At 33.6% G+C, this 19,924-nt stretch overlaps 2 protein-coding genes across 3 annotated transcripts in view; one reads left to right on the top strand and one right to left on the bottom strand.

Moving 5' to 3' along the window:
* Positions 1-19,924, bottom strand: part of LOC137919304 (uncharacterized) — a 139,195-nt gene that overhangs the window by 99,575 nt on the left and 19,696 nt on the right. The window contains exon 2 of one of the 2 annotated variants that reach the window (XM_068762344.1): positions 11,077-11,131. The exons of the other annotated variant lie outside the window; for it this stretch is intronic. The gene's annotated coding sequence lies outside the window, so the exon portion shown is untranslated. The remainder of the gene's footprint in view (positions 1-11,076; positions 11,132-19,924) is intronic. 2 annotated transcript variants of the gene reach the window in all.
* LOC137919422 (uncharacterized) lies at positions 1,186-3,487 on the top strand. The gene is made up of 2 exons (XM_068762495.1): positions 1,186-1,279; positions 2,288-3,487. The coding sequence occupies exon 2, from the start codon at positions 2,306-2,308 to the stop codon at positions 3,410-3,412; it is 1,107 nt and encodes a 368-aa protein (XP_068618596.1). The 5' UTR covers positions 1,186-1,279; positions 2,288-2,305; the 3' UTR covers positions 3,413-3,487.

The raw sequence follows: 19,924 nt of genomic DNA, 5'->3' as shown, positions 1-19,924 counted from the left end.
ATAAAGAGAATTATATTTCTGGGGAATTCCCCTTTTCGATGCGCCGCTGACGATGACGTAATATAGCTCCTATAAGCCATATTCATAAGAAACTAGAATCAGATTGCTTAGAAATCAAACCGATTGTGTAACATAATGAAAAAAATATTCGTGTACATCACGATCCTCAGGAGTGAAGGATACGACGTGAGAAGGAGAATTAGGTTGAGTTCTATAATAATATCTTTAAACTCCACTACGAGGGTTCTTAAAACTCCCGCAATGTTCTTTTTAGTCACTTTACTGTGTTGTATTGTAATATATAAAATAATAAATCCAATGATTATAACATTACACCTTCACCCACGAACAACCATTTGACCGATTTTCAGGAGCAATACTTATAATGCTAAAATGAATCTATTGACCAATGCATGTAATACTATTATTGCATGAAACGAGCAATTGAATTTAATGGATCCTTTCTTAAAATACTGTCGCTGGTGCAAGTTAAGCAGGAGGTTTTCAAGGCGAGTCGGTCCATCGCCCACGCTCTCACGGCCTGTGTTGCCAGTGTCGCAAAAATGTCGTTCGCTAATTCAAATCAAGGCGAACTGTAAAGGGGCGGTGAAATGATAAAAATACAGTTCTTGTTAATATTGCACCAAATAAACTTCGGTGTATAAAGTTTTACTTGTATTCACTTAAAATAAGATATTAAAAATATTCATTATAATTTCAGCTTTTGTCTTCAGTGTTACAAAGCAGCTTCTAGTTGCACTGCTAATATAAGTACTTAACAGTCAGGTTTCCAATACAACGGTCTTATAGCTTATAGTGCTTTAAGAATTTCAAAATGCTGCGAAAACCGCCTTTGCCAGCATAGCTATAGGTGAGTTTCCTATCACCATTATTTTACCCATAGGCGTCTAATGTTAAATATATGCCTGTAAATTTCCAATAGAGACGCTTGGAAGCGGTCTGTATTCTAAAGAGTCTCTGATACCAACTAATCATAATCGACAGCGGAGCGTGCGATTGGATGAACTGCGCACATGAATATGAGTCATATTTAGTCGAAGATACATCGCGTACTTTCCTTAACCTGATAAGCTGATAATGATTCCACACGGCTCAGTTTTGCGCTCGGCTCCGGCGTTTGCGCACGGTACGGGTGCAAATCCTTTGCGCACCTCACTGTCGCAATATAAGTAAAGACTTCGCGGTCCCTCGTCATTACGGACAGCTCGACCGCCTGTACGACTACAATCGTGACTCGGCAATAAATTGCATCGTAAATGTGAGTGTCAGTGATAAGGATATTTGCGTAACAACTCGTGTTATTTGTTTGTTTTGATTTTGTGATCGTAGATGGATTTATTAATGTCAACGGGATTTAATTTGTTTTTTTTTTTTTTAAAGTTAGATTTAACAATTTAAATTTATTATTAGGAACAATAGTCCACATTATTTTTATTGACAAATATTTCTATAGTGGAATAATTCCAGTTATAGAGCTTGAAATAAAGTGTTAGAAAAGTTTATTTTAGATTAAGATATAGGGGCACAGTGATTCTTCCCCAAAATTACCAAAACGTAGTTCAAATGTTCATTCAGGTGATTCTGAAGCTCGTGAATAATATGTCAACTCGCAGCTAGCTGTCTTGACAAAAATGCGAGTCGAGATGAGTTATGATCAAAATTTTAAATTGGTTCGATTGCTGTCTAAAGTAACAGACATACGAAAAAGATTGGCTAGTCTTAAGTTCGCATAGTTAACTTAAATTTCTTATCCGCTTCACAAAGTATTGAAGGCAGCCACCAAAAATAATTTAGTAATCCCATATTTCAGTTTTTCAAAGGGCATCGTATATCACGTGTACAAATATGTTACAATATATTACTCTTTGAACGAAAATAGTGTGATAGAATAAGAACAATTAAACAAAACTATTATTCATTCTATTATAAATTCTTGGTACAGTTGTTATATGTATAGAAGTTTTCTTTAATAGTACATGTTGGTTACAATAATTTAAGTAATGGAATAAGTAAGCTATGATTTGGAGCAATTATTCATTGAGGGTTGTAGTAAAATATGACTAAATACACTTAACGAATACATGTTCGCAAACATTTTATAAATAGTTGTAACTAACTGACATTTTTCCTGTTTCAAATTGATGACACATGTTCTACTTATCTATGACTTTATTCATTACAATAGTTCCATAACATTGAGAATGGTAGAATGGTGGAACTGTTATCAACGATTCCCATTTTTGAAAACATCTTTTTTTTATTTCAGTTAAAACCAGTAAACAGAATGCCTTGCTGCAAAGTACCAGTGAACAAGAGCCGCACCTGCGCGATTTTTTGCGAAAATGATGGTTGCGTCTGTATACCGACAGATGGGAAAGCCTGCATTTGTGTGAGTTTTAATGCAGACAGAAACATTGTGAGATGCAACGACTGTCAATGTTCTAACACAGACTGCAACTGCTCATGCACTAAACCTGACTGTAAATGCATTTACACCAACGGTGCACCAAGTATTTGCGTAAGAGTTGACAATAAAGGTGAATTCAATCGCTGCGATGACTGCTGTTGCAATAATGAAGTAGTCGCTACAAAGAGTTACAAGAACAAACAATGCGCCAAAAAAGAATGCGTCTGTCTACCGACCAAGGGAAAGGAACGTGTCTGCGTATGCTGTGATAGCAAAGGCGCTATAACCCTTTGCAAAGACTGCAAATGTGACACCGACTGCAATCAAGAATGCTGCAGCTCGAAATGCGTCTGCATAGCTACTGGGGGCGCAGAATGCATTTGCGTATGTGTGGACGAAAATGGAAAAATCAAACGTTGCGACGACTGCTGTTGCATTGATGAAGAAGTAGCAGCTAATTGCTGCAAGAACAAGAAATGTGACAAAAAAGAATGCGTCTGTTTGCCGACCACGGGAAAGCAACGCGTCTGCGTATGCTGTGATGACAAAGGCGCTATAACCCTTTGCAAAGACTGCAAATGTGACACCGACTGTAATCAACAATGCTGCAGCTCGAAATGCGTCTGCATAGCTACTGGAGGCGCAGAATGCATTTGCGTATGTGTGGACGAAAATGGAAAAATCAAACGTTGCGACGACTGCTATTGCATTGATGAAGAAGTAGCAGCTAATTGCTGCAAGAACAAGAAATGTGACAAAAAAGAATGCGTCTGTCTGCCGACCACGGGAAAGCAACGCGTCTGCGTATGCTGTGATGACAAAGGCGCTATAACCCTTTGCAAAGACTGCAAATGTGACACCGACTGTAATCAACAATGCTGCAGCTCGAAATGCGTCTGCATAGCTACTGGAGGCGCAGAATGCATTTGCGTATGTGTGGACGAAAATGGAAAAATCAAACGTTGCGATGATTGCAAATGTTGATTCAAAAAATGGAACATCGCAAATTTTTTTAAAATTACATGTATGCTTTATTTAGTTATTAGACTTGTTCATACAACCCAGTATAACATATGATATATTCACTTTGTTCACAATTTAAAATGTATACTTTTTCATATTATTTTTTGTATGCAACCATGTTTAATCTTTTAATAAACTTTTTAATTTAATTTATTAAAGTTTTTAAATGGTTTATATTTATTATTAACTCATAAGATTGATATGACATTTAACTTGTTTTTAAGTTAGCACGACTGTCTGTTACGGTTGGGCAAAAAATGCACTAACTTGATTAACCACCTTATATCTGAAGCAGAAGAGACCGCACGTATATTACGAGATATATAAGATAATTGGTTATAGGTGTAAAAACTTCAAAGAGCTGAATATATATCACACATTTAATGTAATATAGTGTATAGTATACCCCGTCCAAAAACCAATAGTTTTAGACATAATAAAAAAACGTAACGATAATGTAGTAAAAGTAAATAAAAATTTAATTCATCATAATGCCTGTAACATTTTTCAGATACTTTATATAGGGTGATTGGTAATATGTGTCAAAGATTTTAAGCGTTTTGCTGAGAAATGAGCTATACATTCAACCCTTAAAAGCATTTATATATATCATATTGTATAATGTCGTCAACATTTATATCTTAAAATATGATATATATCTTTACAAGCATAGATCGGAAAGATTGAAAACATTATATTACGAGCTACTTAATGAACTTGCTAAACGATGAAGTATATCTTCGTTTTAATTTTAAGTTATTCGTGTGCAGGAGGCAGGATTTTAATAACATAATTATGGTCTTATTAATCTACTATGAATAATATTGTTATGTAATAAAAACAGATGATCGATGAGGATTGCAGAAAAAAAAACTAGTTTATGTTACATCTTTGGTTAAAAAACATTGTTAAGTGTATTTTGATAATTGAAATATTAAATGATCGCAAATCATAAAAAGTGCATGATTTGTTTTTGTGAAGATACTGTAATGCAGAGGTGTCAAACTTGCGGCCCGAGATGAATGTTTTTACGGCCCGATATAATATACCTCGGTTAAAAAAAATTCTCCCGCAATAGGAGAGATAGTAAATAATGAAAATATGTTCATGATATAAAAATGTGTGTATGTTTCTATGGACATAATTTTTTTTGCGGCTTACCCAAAGTTGAGAATTTTATTGGCACAAGTTAGATTTTGAGTTGGGCACCCCTGCCCAGATGTATATAACAGAATGTAAAAATTTAACATATTAATTTTCTTTTTTTTAAAACGAATTACTAGAGTAATAAAACGTCAACGTGATTAAAACAACTTTCCAGAAATATTAATATAAAATATAACAAAAACTTTGTGTCAACTATTCAGACACCACCACAGTTTTTGTGTTTTCGAGATTTTAAAACATTGATATCGGTCCAAGACTAAAAAATATAGTCGAGTAATTCTAGAATTAAACAAATGTAAATACTTACGCAGAGGCAATAAACTTTTCAAACCAGTCTGAATGCAATTATCAAAACACGTAATAAAAAGCAAATAAGGGTAGTGTTCTATTAGTGACGATGAAGCGGAAAGCGTGAAACTGTTATAATTTCAAAATTCACTTAATAATAAAAAAAAATGTGTAATAGTAAGACGAGTAATTGATAAGAATCCCGACAAAAACTATTAATATAATAATTAAATTCGTTTATTTACTGTTAATCTTTTATTTATCTGTAACTGTGTAACCAAATTTTATGCAAAGGTCGAGGCAAGTCATTCAATGTGGGCAGCTCAAGACCGGTGTTCATGGTGATGTATAGAGGAAGCAGGCCTTGTGATCGTCTCTCAGCTGTCATGATGATGATGAACTGTTACTTATTTTTAACATTAAGTAGAAGTTTTATTCTAAAAACAGCTCCTGTCTTTGTTAGGAAAAAAGGTAACGAGGTAGTTCTAACTTTAAAAGGCGATGTAGCTGGAGATAATTGGACTACTCAGACTTTTATCTTATGTTATAAGGTAGTGGAATTGTAAACGGCGTTACGGAGAATATTGCTTATTCTTGATTTTCACATTTAACATAATTTATATCAATGTAAGCTAATGCGTTTGTGTTTCATTTGTATCATTACTCATTAAATTTTTTTTGGTGAATATCACTAGATATCTTTTTAAAAATCAATTTATGGATAATTGCTATTTGCACTCAAATATTGAGGTGACTAGGAAAGAAGAGTGAATGAGTAAATAGAAGTTAAAGTGGATGGACAAATGTACTTCTTAAAGTTGTTGTAATAGGTTGTCAAATATCTCCCTTCCGCCTTTTTGTCTTTTGAATTTCGCGGCTATGTACAAAACGCTACAGAGCTCGTATCTGGCAATACTATACATAATTTGAAAGGTCTTGACATAACCTACAAAACGACGCTATGCATGATTAGTTTGGATATTGCGTTCAACAATTATAGAAGTGTAAACATGGAGTTAAAAAGTATTAAAACGCGGCATACACGCCGTTTCCAACCTATCCAATAGGAAAATCTGTCTAACAGTGAACAACCTACAGATGAAATAATAATTCATGAAGGTGAGTAATAATTTTATCAAACCAAGACAAACAATAGTAATGTAAAAAAAAACATGACAGATAAATTATCCAATTTAACTATTCAAGGTGAGCAATCCGCCCCCGCTATGTTCCAACATACATTAGTTATAGCATCTCATTTGACAGCGCGGTTACTTATGCCGCTCGCAGGCTGCGCATGAGTTGTCAATGCGTAAGCGAGACGGTTTAGTCGCTTGCATGCCATAGCTGCAAAACGTTTATTATATCAAAATAGATCGCATAGCTATCACCGAGTTATATATAGAATTTGACAGTTTCTAATAAGTTACAATAAAAAAATATCTTATTATTTATTGGGAGTACATTGAGTCATACCACGTAATAGTTTTGTGATTCCATAGCGAAGTAGTATAGCATTGTTATAAGTTGATTCGTTGGATCTCATTATATATATTTATATATGTACATATATATATATACATATATATAAAAATACTCGAAAAATGCTGGAGCATCTGTAGGCCGCTTCGACTTCGCTTCGTTATTAGATTTTTCTTTCTTTCGTAGAATTCTACGCTTTATTTATTAGAAGTCTCTGAGAGAGCGTTCAGCTAAGGTTTTCACTCTCTTATGGCTGAAATAATGCTGATGATGACATAGCTGTCGACCAGTGTTTCGTAACGTAGGTCCCACGTCGCACAGGAGGATTATTCGCTTGTTCAGGGTGCAATTCGAAAGTGGATTCCACACAAGTTTAACACTTTCGCTTTAATTTAAAAATTGTGTAAGTGTTTTGGGGGGCGTGATAATTTCAGAAAGGCCTAGGTGGGGCATGGTACATAAAAGATTGAGAAATACTGCTCTACACCAAAAAAAGAAAGACCTCATCGAGAAGTTATCATTTGATGTCGTCTAAACATACTATAGTCTAACATAGATTTTTTGTAACCGTTAAGACATTGGCTGAGATGCACAGACGTGTCACGCCGTCAGTGTGAACACGTATTTAGGGCCGCCTAATTGGTACCGTCACGGTCCGTATGGCATCCGAGCCAGAGATCGCGAATAGATAAAACGGTACGTTTCGCTAACAAAACGACAGGAAGTGTATTACTCGTTTGGAGATGGTAAATTATTGCGGTCATAATCTTCTGTTCATACGAACAAAGCGCTTCGCTTATGCATTATTTGAATATGATCCAAATCTGAATGCAAACGTTTGTAAAACACATTTGCTTTATTTGTTTGTATGCGGAAGAAATAAATCGTAGTTTCAAGCCACAGTCGCCCACTGCAAGGCGTAAGTACTCCATCAAAGATAGATAGGGGACTAGCTGATCCCGCAAACGTTGTTTTGCAAAAAAAATATTTTTAATTTTCAATTTAAAAATAAGGGTTGATCGTAGAGGGGTGAAAATTTAGGGTTGTATGTATTTTTGTTTGTTGTATCATAAAAAAATAAAAACAAAAAATTTCGTCAAAAAAATAAAAAAAATTTTTTAAGGGTGAACAACCCTTATCACTTAGGGGTATGAAAAATAGATAGTAGCCGATTCGCAGACCTACTAAATACGCACATAAAATTTGGTAAAAATCGGTCAAGCTGTTTCAGAGGAGTTCAAGTTCGAACACCGTGACACGAGAATTTTATATATTAGATATACCTAAATTGACAGCATTTTAAAAAGTGTGCGTCGGAATCACACCAAATAATTCCCCCATCCTCTTTCTTCCAATAAGATCAAGATGCATAGATTTACATCTGTACATGGTTGAAATCTCTTCCGCCGGCATTATTTTTATAGTCCGAAAAGTCAAGGTGTAGAACAACCTACCGGCCTCATTGTTTTCAGCTAACTATAACATAGGAATCTTCAAGAAAGGAGTGAATAGATTACTTCTAGGTAAGCATGTACCATCGTCGACCTCGACATCACTTAACATCAGGTGAGACAGTGCTAAATGTTTCTCTTTTCTCGTTTTCTCTCACACTGGATATAACACTGCGCAGAAGACACTGCTACTTATCTTCGTAAAACTTATTTGGGAGTAGTGGTATTACTACACAATTAATATACAAAGTTTGAATTATATAATACAATATTATCTTATTATCCCGAGGATCGACCGCGCGAACTGCGATCACAAGTCTCAGTCATCTATCGCTGTGCTACCACTGCTCGGAGAAGTATATATTAAATCATATTTTCCTCACTTTGACATGTATTCAACTGTATATCTAGTTAATATTTACATACGATTACAACGAACACATTTATAGGTCATGAAAAGATGCTAAAAGTGCATAGTTGGATAGGAACTAGAATCGTATGAATGTATTTTACACTAATATTATAATTTTTTTTAAATGCTGACCATTTAAATTCTAAATACTACCCCCTGATTTTTGCAGAATGTTTTGTCCTATACGTAGAATTTATTCAATGACTTATTTAATTGATTTTTACACTACTTATCTTGACAGTCTTTGAACGGTCTACTATTAATAATTTTTGTGATGCGTAAATACGCGAACTGAGCAGCATAAAATAAAAACAAAAACTTACTGTTTGTGCATTATTATTACGAGGCGAAATGTAAACAAAAACAAAATATAATAAGCGTACTTTTATCATTAAAAAATTATAGTTTTTTTTATTAGCGTTTTAAAATTTAGAACAACAAAGCAATAACGTTTATAAATAACTAAGGCGAGTAATTTTAAAAGGGCGCTACACTTTACAAAGATCGTGTTTAATGTTACTCAGATTTATACAGAGTTATACGTGTAAAAACTTTAAAGGGGTTGATGCTTACTTGTCAGTAAAAAGCTTGAAAGCTTTTACACCCTATAACCTATTTTCAATCACCCTGTTGAAAGTGATCTCTCTGAAATATGTTACGTTAGTTTATTTTTTCAATCGGAATGCGACAGACCAATAACTTCTGACAGTGAAAATTTGCACATAATAATTAATTTTAATATGTAGTTATTCGAATTTTAAAAACGCTTTTTATTACCATGTTACCCTACATTACATTACGTTTTATTTCTGAAACCATCGATCTTTGAATAGAGGTATACCTTATTATTACACACATTATTTGACAGCAAACGAGTTATTCATTAATTCCTATTATGATTTTACACCATTAACTGTGTATATAAATTATGAAATATAGGATAATATTTGAATTACAGTAATGGCTGAATGATATTTCTGCGTGCGTCGATATTTAAAAAAAAAGTAAAGCGTGCGCACACGCAACATTTACCTTGTTATTCCCTAAGAGCATGCTTAGAATGTTCTAGATCGACTGGTTCCCGCGCTTAATTCGTGTTTACGTGTTCATTAAACGCTTAACGATGTGATATCTACTGTTATTATGATCTTAACGGTTTGTATTGACTGTTTGCGCGTCTGCGGATCATTTATAGTTAATTAATGCAGTTAAGTCGCATAGTATTTTATTGAAGTTAATTATTTTCTACAAACATAGCTGTCTAATCAAAAATTTCGTAAAAAATTACTGCCGTATGACTCCAAGAATTATAAGGTTAAATGTCTTATCTCTATATAATAAGTAATGAAAAATTAATAAAATCTCTTCATTACAAGGCAGGCTACTTCTGAACATGGTCCTCTTTATAGATTTGTGAACCGGTAGGAAGGTCGTTTGTCATCTTGGGTGGACATTCTACTCTGCGCTTGTCGAGTCGTTAAGAAAATTATTGGTTAAATATTTGGTTAAATTTCCATGGGACAGTGTTAGCTATATCTCACAGTTATGTCCCATGCAGATTGGTTTTCTAATGATGATATGTATCTGTCGCTATTTTGTTTCTATTAAAGAAATAATTACAATAATATACACGCTATATAAACTACTTAAAGTCTGCAAACAATTGTGTAAGTTAAATACATTTCTACTTTTTTACAAATTATATGAATACTTATCGTAACGTTTGTGTAATATCTTAATAAATTGTCATTCATTTTGTATTTTTATCACAAATTCAAAAATTGTTTTTCAACTTGCGATGGATCTGTTAACGTCAAGTTTTGTTCATAATTCCAAGGTACGTTTATGAAGTTATTTACAGCGTAATAACGCCTAGCATACATACATTCATTGTCAATTTTTTTTAAGTCAAGCAAAGGAAGTTTTCAGAATGTTATTTGGAAATTTTACTAAAAAGTGCATAGATTGCCCATAGAAATTGAAATGAGAGAAACTCTATAAATTCTAATTTTATATACAAAAAAAGTGTTATTGCTTCTTGTATTTATATTACACAAAACAAAAATGATAGTGATAGTAACGTGTTGAACAAGGTATTTGTATTATGGTGTACTGCCCATCCATTAGTTCTTTATACTTGAATTACAAAAATAATACCTCCGTGTTCGAATACTTGAGATTTGAAATGTTCTCAATATATATCTCAATAGTTCCGTTGCTCCTAAACTATAGGGATTATGAAAAGAAGAGGCGCTACTTCTTCAGCCGATAGAAGCCGTATGTAAGGCATGTTCCTCCTACGAAGATTGCCACGATGACAGGATCTATGCTGCCTTCATCAAGTGACTTCCCCCTTCTAAGTCGTCGGTCCACTAAGTGGAGGGTCTATTCAACCCACAACTACGTCCACATTATCGACTGTACGGGTAATGTTCCCCGCCTACTGCCACTTTAGATAAGAAACTCTTTTAGCTACACCGGTAACTTTGGTTCATCTTCGGGTCTCCTTATTTATGATTCGAAACTTCGAACATAGCTCTCTCCGTTGCCTTTTGGATGAACATGAGCTTTCTTAAATTTCTCTTCGTAGGTTATCACCGGCAATACCCTGGCAAATAACCTTGCGGTATTTCGGAGCTTCCCGAACGCTGCCCATTCGAGCTGGATTCGGCGATTGTTCTCATTCTTGAAGTTGGACTTACCAAACACCATGTACACACTATTACATTTGTACAAACAAAAATTAAAAGACTTTTCTTAACAGACTTACTGACAATAAATACTTTATTATATCCAAGTTTGTTCATACAAGTTAGCTAGTGTACCTGATGGTAAGCAGTCACAGTTGCAACGGACGACCAAACGGGTAGTTTCTAATACCTGTAACAAATAAAAAAAATAGTTAATTGAGTCATACGATGTAGCGATATGCGAGCTTTTGCAATACAGGATCCTGTGAAACACATCTGGTTAGTCTAACATTATTTTATTATAGATGATTATTACAATAACTACGCTAAACAAATGTGTTGATGTAAAGTCAGCGGAACAAAGTAACATATGTATATTATAGTAAGAAGTAGAATTAGAAAAACTAGTCACTACACAGCCTCTTTTAGCGAACAAGAGATAAAGATAGAAGAGATTTTGTTAGAGCGTTATGAAAAAAAATACACACACTCAAACAAACTACTAAATAAATAAAAGAACGAGGACATATAGTTTCAGGGTATAAAAACAATTAGTTTAGTTTATTTTCCTTTAAAATAGGAAATAGTTTAAGAAGACTAGAATAATTTAGCATAGTAAGATAAAAGTTAAAATAAAATACGTTTAAATGGTGTAGGAACTTTTAATAGCAACACACGACTCTTCCGATCATTAAATTATTATCTATTTATTTTTATTCTATTGTTATACTTTTGGAGTAGAAGCAGGAAGAAACTCCACAGTAACACATCTTTTAATAAAGTTTAACAAAGGTTTATACATATACACTATCAGATATAGCCTCAATGAAATCAAAATAAACAGGCGACATCACTGCCAAGGAATCTTGTCCTTTTAATATTGATTTATTGAATAATAAGCTTTTTTCCGTCAATTTATTTCTAATATGCGTTTTGAATTTTGTTAAACATTGACATGCAGGAAGGTGAGCAAATAGAAATAAAAACAGGGAAATATATGTTATTGTAAAAACAAAGACACGGACGCTAATGTCTCTGATATATAGATTCCATAAAAACGCTAGATGATTTTTTATTACATTTTACAATTTTAATAAAGGCAATAGATTAATCGTCATCATCGTTTTAGCCGCAGCAAACCCACAGCTGGACATATGCCTCTTACAAATATTTACAACATGAAATATTGGTTTCGAGAAGCGATATGATGCGACTGATGTACCATTCAAGTGTGTACACCACCGAATAGAATATTCAACACGTGTGAACCACAACCGCAGAAGTTTATAAGAGTGTATCTTATATTGAGAACACGTTACAATATTCCCAAAGCCATGCTCTCTACGACATAGCTCCGTAAGGATGTCGAAAGCACAGAGGTGACATAGTTGCAGCCACACTATGGATTGACTTTACCGCACATCGTAATAGCTAGCACCTCTATAAACCCGTCAATCGCGACCCAGTCATTTGTCTCAAGTATAAAGCGACAAGCGGAAACGACCCCATATACTATACATTCATCGTGGTCTTGATTTTAGATGCAATACGTCCAATGCTGGATATATACTTTAAATAGAATTGGTTGGAAGCGGCCTACGTCTACATCCGAAGACTTTAACAAGGTCGTCTTTCTACCATTTTACCTTTCAGTTGTAAATAAAATATTTTGATAAATTTACTGTTTTTCTTAACGATCGACGGTACTAACGCCACAGCGCAAACATTCTATTAACATGCCGATATAAACAAGAAGGTAGGTGTAAGTTTGTCAGTTTTTGTTTTTTGATTTTATGAAAAGTGGTTCATTTTATATTTAATCATCAGTAATTTAGGTTACAGTTATGTGTCACGGTGGAATCTTTTTAGGTAATTTTTTTGCCGCGGTGGCGTTAATACGTAAGTACCCGATCGACAAGTCAGCTTTGTAATATGGATGTCAGATTTATAATATGAATAACAAAATTGTATATTTATGATACTGACAACATGTCCTTGCATAGTGTATTTTTTAATTCTTCTGTCGTTCCTACTTGACTTCCAAATCCATTACTATCAGTAATGGAAAGTCTCCATATGACAGAACTACATTATATTGTCGTGAAAGCAAAGATTGTACTGAACTTTGACAGGTAAGTACTATTTTTAAATAAAATTATAACTAAAAGGTAAACTCGTCGCTCGCTAAAGTTTATGCCTTAGACCGACGTTATCGTGCTCCGATCGGTTCACTTACAGTAAGAGTGAACACAAGTTAAGCATTGTTGCGACACAGGAGAGCCGATTAACATCGATAACCGTCATTGTTAAACATTACACATCAAACTGTTCACAACTGTGTTATAATGGAGGTATTAATGCGTGAAGATGCTCTTCTAATGACTTTACTGTATATAGAGTAACGTTTACTTAATGCGAAGTAATTTCACGCCAGCTATTATAAGACATAAGCTTCTCTTAAAAATATTTATGGATATATTCCTTAATTACCATGCTTTTCAGGCAGATTGGAGACCACAGTGTGGTATAATGGTACGCAGAGGACACTGCTGCCTATTAGAAAACTGTTTGTGAGAAATGGCAAAGCCAAATAATTAATGCACAAAGTTATATAAGATTATATTCCGGGAATGAAACTCGCAACCAACTACCACAATTTTGTATTCTGTCGCTGACCTACCACTGCTCGATGCTTGTAAGGTAAGGCTGATAATTTAGACCCTTCTGTGTATTGTACTAGTCTTATGAATTTCATACTTTTGGCGTACAAGACGTTATTCATACCTTTTTACTATGTTTTGCTGCACAATAAGTGATCAATATCTAAAGAATATACAGGGTGATCGGTTATAGGTGTAGAGGCTTGGAAAGCATGAATATATAGCTTATTTGTCATCAAGAAGGTTTAAAGTTTTTACACCTATTTCCAGTTAGTCTGTATAAATTGATCAGTGTGAAATATGTCTTCTAGCATCACAAAGTCTGCAGAGTAAGATATTGATTAATAATTAATTTTAGAATGCAGTAATTTTCAAAACGGTTTTTATATATTATCATTAGCTAAAAACCTCTGAAGGTAGTGAAGCTCGAAAACTATTTGAGAGCCTTGGATAAGGTTGCTTTTTACACTAACTGCTGTTTCTACCATAATTTGTAGCAATATGTGATATTAGCCAGCCTTAAAACTCTTTTTATTTATCACACCTATATCTTGTTTACATGTACGAACCCTTAGCCATAAGTCTATCACAACAACTTTTTTTTTTGGTTAGGATTAAAGTTATATAGATGTTATATAAAAATAATGAAACAGATTAAATAATTATTAATAAACATTGACCAATTCGCCTCTACAAAAACACATTAAATAATTTATTTTAGAATGAGAATTTTTATCCATTTTTTTTAAATTATGTCCTGTTTTCGTGTAATGGTTAGTTGTGGAAAGTTTTTGAATCATGTAGTTATTTTTAATTTATAAATGTCATTTAGGTTTGCAAACATTAAAAAATAAAATTAAAAACCTTTTGGTTTTTAATTTTTTTAATACGTAATATTTGACTTCATCTTATTTATTCGAAGTCGTCTTCGTCTACTCAATATAACACGTATATATCTATTTAAGTATTCTTATAACATTAATTAAAATTACAAACAGAATATTTTATAACGTACTGAAATTTATACGATTTCTCCCGACTTGTTATTAAAATATTATCGCCCTATTATTAGAGATCGTAACCTTAATATATTTAAAAAAAGACCATAGCACGCGGTCAAATTGACTTTATAAAATAACTTTTTTTTTAATTTTAAAACGAATAAAAATAATGCAAATGATCGGCATGTTTTAAAGGAATACATAAATAAATTAATTAATTAAAATAAAATATAACAAATCTAATCGTACGGTATCAGTCGTTGGTTTTTTTTACTGATAAATATTGATAAATTATTACATCATTTAATATGTTAATTTATAAAGAATTACCGTTTCTAGTTCAAGGCTGTGAAAATAAGTTATCAAATTTTTAATTAGCTCTAAGATTATTTTAATCAATTCATTGAAATAGGTGGATAGATTTAGACTCCAAGATACGATATCGATCATAAAAATTTTATTCTATCTATACTTCTCAATAACGAAATTAAATTAGTACTTAAATTCGAGAAATATGTACATATTTGGTACCTTAGAGGTCCATTAAATAATTAATTAATTTAGTTACAATAAAGAGAGTTTACATCTATACATATAAAAATAATTTGGGTGTCTGTTTGTTATATTAAATAACCGCTTTTTACTACAAACATTTACGGTATACATAACAAAAAATTGTTTTTTTCAATTTTTGTTTGTCTGTTTGTTTGTTCTGGCTAATCTCATTGCTATATTTCATTGCTGCTAAAAAAATAAAAATCTACGTCGCCTGACGTATTATATTAGCTAATTGTTATCTATTCGGTTTTCGGAGAAAAATCCTTTCCTCCAAACATTTTAACTGATATGTGAAATGGTTGGACCGATTTTGTCGGGACTTATACTGGCAGGTAGATAATGTGATAATGAGTAACTTCGGTAACTTTTATTTCTTCATTTCAAATACTTATTTTGGTCAATTGCACGCCGACGAAGTTGCAGCCATAGCTAATTTATTAAAGACTAGCTGTATGGTTATTTGAATATTACAAGCAGACACTCAAATTTTATTTATTTGTATATTATAATTTTTTTATATTATTACGTCACGGTAAGAACCCAATGTGAGAAAAACTTGAAAAAAAAAATAAGCGTACTTATGGTGACAACTTTCAATTAAAACTACGGGAGTTCCAAACATGCTTTTCTTTTTTTTTATCACTTTCACTATTTTGATATGGCAAGGGTGTATCTTTCTCAGTGTGGCGGAGCAATCCATTTCCTAGTTTCATTATTTCACAAAAAATCGTTCACATTGTAATAGTTATTTTTTAACCAGTTTTTGTTTAATAAACTACACACGGGAGTGTATTGCAAAACCGTACACAGTTGCCGACAGTATAAGGCGGCGTGACCGCGACGTAAAAACACTTGATTGCTTAAAGAATTGTTTTATTACTTTTTTATACTTATTTGTAACTTGTAAATATTTTTGGTTGGTAAATAAAATTCGGTAAAACAACTTTTAAGTTAAACGGTTTTTAAACGGTTTTATTTAATACCCATATTGTGGTGGTTGTGGAAAAATATGTACATAGTCCGCCATATTGGAACGGCGTCCATCTTGAATTTTAAATTTTGACATAATCATCGTGTTTTACTAGTGTAGCCCTTTCATTTGATACCCATATTGAGGGGATTAAGGAAAAATATGTAATCCGCCATTTTGTATCGGGGGCCATCTAAGATTTATAATATTTTTGATTTTATTATATTGTATTGTCATCTAAATTAAATGTGTGTACCAAATTTCAGATCAATCTGACAACGGGTAGGTGCTTAAATTTCAATTTCTAATTTTGACCCAAATAAATTCCGTACCGGTCGAACTAAATAAAACCGTTTAAAAACAGCGCCGTTATCAATGCCTATAATATACATATATGTCAATTGTTACTATGTGGTATAGTCATTTAATTAAAAGGCAAACTTATGGCCTTTTCATTGTCCATTGCTTGTCTTGTAGGTCAACACTTGAAATACGAACATCAAAAGAATTACATCCGTAACTGGTATGGAAAACTTCAATCAACATTTATCTCGTTACGGGATATTTACGTAAATGTCAACAAAAGTCGAACAAGTAAACTTTACTGAGACAAATTGATCTGCAATTTTCGATCGAGTTTCTCCGCCCATAATACGAGGGATGTATTGAAACACTATTATTTCGTGCATTCCTTATAAATTGTTTACTCGCCTTGAATGTCGTAAGGAATGTGATTATAAATACATGGGAAAGTTGTAATTATAAAATCTTAAAAAACAAACATATGTTGACCTTGATTTTATTTGAATTAATTGACAATATAGTAAACATAACACATGGCTGCTATTGCCTTAAGTTCTGTAGTGAATATCACAGTTCAATTGCTCTAACCTGTCTTATTGAGAGAAGCAGGGAATGATGTAAAGTTATACTGGATGAAAGCGCACGCGGGACGGAGAAGAATGAGAGGGCGGTTCAATTGGCCAAGGATGCGGCCCTGAGGAGTAAAAGACGAGCGAATTACGAGGAATGCCCCATTTCATTCGTCAAGCGACAGCTTAGGCTGGGAACGCCTATTCCATTCGTCGAATAGGAGGTACATGGAAGGTACGACGGCGTCGACAACGTGGAAATTATTCCCGAACGCCATCTCAGCCTACCGCGTGCTCCGCAGTGTCGAGGTGGCCGCGGTCTTGGTCCAGCTCTTCACGGAGCACGGAGGGTTCTCTGAGTACCTATACCGGAATAAGTTCAGGGAGGATCCCTCATGTTTCCGTGAACCGGGCGTGAACCAGATCGTGGTCCACCTGGCAGCCGACTGCCCGGAGAATCTCGGTGGACTCCGAATGCCGGTTAGGCATGAAGATTTTTAATGGACTCGCTGAGAAAGGATGATGAAAAGAAACCAATATTTGTCCAATTTTGCAGGAAAATCGCGGTAAATTTTATTGTAGTAACAAAAGTGAAATGTAAAAATAAATGTAAATAGTAGCAAATAAGGTAAAATAAAAGTATAATGTAGTTACAACGAAATGTCTAAATATAATAAAGAAATGTAAAATTGAGGAACGAGGTAAGGAATGAAAGGTATCGAATTAAAGGGAAAGATAGAGGAAATGTGGAACGAAAGGAAAAATATGGAAGAACATAAGACGAATGAAAGAAGAGCGCGTAAATAAATTTATGAAAAAAATATAAGAAAATCAACGACCCCGTCCTTTCCAAAGATAGGGGTACAATAGCGTCCCCAATAGCGGAGCCCAAAAAAACCTGTCTTATTTATGAAGGTGGTCTATATTTAGCAGTGAACAACCTATTGTTGAAATGATGATCACTTTGGCCGTAAATACAGCCTCCGCGGTGGCAGCTAATCAAACGGCCTTATATCGACAAAGTTATCTTAGAACAGAAGTTTTCTAACGCTGCAATAGTTGTACTATGAATCATTCAGAAACACGATAAAATTCATTTGTTATGTTCCCTTGCTCCTACGATGTGAGTGAACAATTACTTCAACCAATTATCAGAGGCAATGAATAGTAACATGATGGACTATAACCTTCAGATGCCAGCGCGTAAAGAATGCTAATACCGCTGTTAGTGTCCTACGCATTTCCGACCTTGCCTCGCGAATACAGGTTTAGCTGAATTGTCTGAAATTTTTATTTTTTAAGTTTTTGTCTAAATAACTCTTTATTGGAAAAAAAATAAAAAGATGATCTTTTACAAATAAATGTGAATTGTATGGCTCGGGTTTTCGTATTCTTAAAATGTTTTATCATAATTTTACGTGTTTTTTATAGAATTATTGAATTTCAGGTTTTTATTTGTTGATTAGTTGAGTTTAAAATATAACTGTAATATGCTCTGAATGTTTATTTATTTAAATATTAATAGTACATTGGGAAAAAGGGAAAGAAAATGAAATATTTGTACTAGGTAAAAGGGTCCATGGAGCGCCCACCTGATCTATGTGCTCGGCAGTTCACAATCCGGTAAAATAAAGGTACGTAGGGGCCCGAGCCGAAGCTCCTTAGCAGCCTTCGGACTTCGCTACTTTATAATACGTCTAAGGCCAGGCGCCCTCAGCGACTTACAAATCCGCGGAATATGCAAGTGCCATATGGCCAGCGGAATTTTTATTTCTACATTATACCATACATTGTTATTTATATAATGTATTGTAATTCTATTTAGTTTGTTCGCTTAACCCTTTTGAATTAATAGGCATCCTAAAAACATAATTTATACTAAAAATTCAAAAAAGTTTTACATTTTTCTTGGAAATTTATGGGACAAATATGTCCCTATGGTCGCTAAGGGTTACTTTCTACTTAAACTCTAAATTTTGGTTTACTTGTTGGTAAGTCTGTTTTGTTGTAAATAATGTACATTTGTTACTCAGTGTACTCTTTTTTACTTTTTTATGAATAATATAAATATAATAGGGCAAGTTATTTTTGGTACTCGGCGAAACAATTCCTGTTGTTGATGGATTGGTTAATGATTAGATGGATTGATTTTTTGAGACGTTAAAGGTTCAGGTGATTCTTGCCGTTGAAGAGTCGTCGTCTCTTCAACCTCGACATCAAATACCCCTTGGTCATCACACTGTACTAGAAGTCTTTGGTCTTCGTCATCAAGCACTAAGTCATCTTCCTCATCGCTATTGTCACCCACAAAAATTTGAAGAATTATATTTTTTCGAAGTTCAAAAACTCCAAGTCCCTTACGAAACATATTCTGAGAAAAATATGAATAAGAAAATGATAGCATTTTGGTATATCACCAGGTCAAAAGTTAAGAAATTCCGTATAAAAAGTATCCCTTTACGCCGACAGGGACATCCGTGTCCCATAATCTTTATAACGATTTATCACAGAATACAACATAAATACATTACTACTGAATATTTAGAATAACAATTTACTTAACAGGTAATGATAATTTGACACTGTAAAAACTTGAAAAGCACTTTTACAATATCAATTATTTATTCCAAACAGCAGATCATTCGCGCCAAAAGAACTCTAACGTTCCGATGACGATAAACAATAAACGGTGTTAGTTATCCTATATTGCCAGTAAAAAATAGTAAAAAGGTACTTTCCGAAATATTAAAACAAAAAAATAATTTACAATGGTTACGTAAATATTTAATTAATCCATGATTTTTGCTTGGGACACCGGTGTCCCCGTGGTCGTGAAAGGGTTAAATAAATGAATATTTAATATTCAGGTTATAAACTTAAGACAATTTAAATACTTCTAGACAAGTATGCGCATACGTGTTA

Source organism: Battus philenor, unplaced genomic scaffold (assembly GCF_028537555.1).
Source record: "Battus philenor isolate CCGP_79_NKW_IND1 unplaced genomic scaffold, ilBatPhil1.0.hap1 SCAF_16, whole genome shotgun sequence".
Taxonomy (NCBI): domain Eukaryota; kingdom Metazoa; phylum Arthropoda; class Insecta; order Lepidoptera; family Papilionidae; genus Battus; species Battus philenor.
The sequence above is the reverse complement of the archived record's forward strand: the minus strand, read 5'-3'. Positions and strand labels throughout refer to the sequence as shown.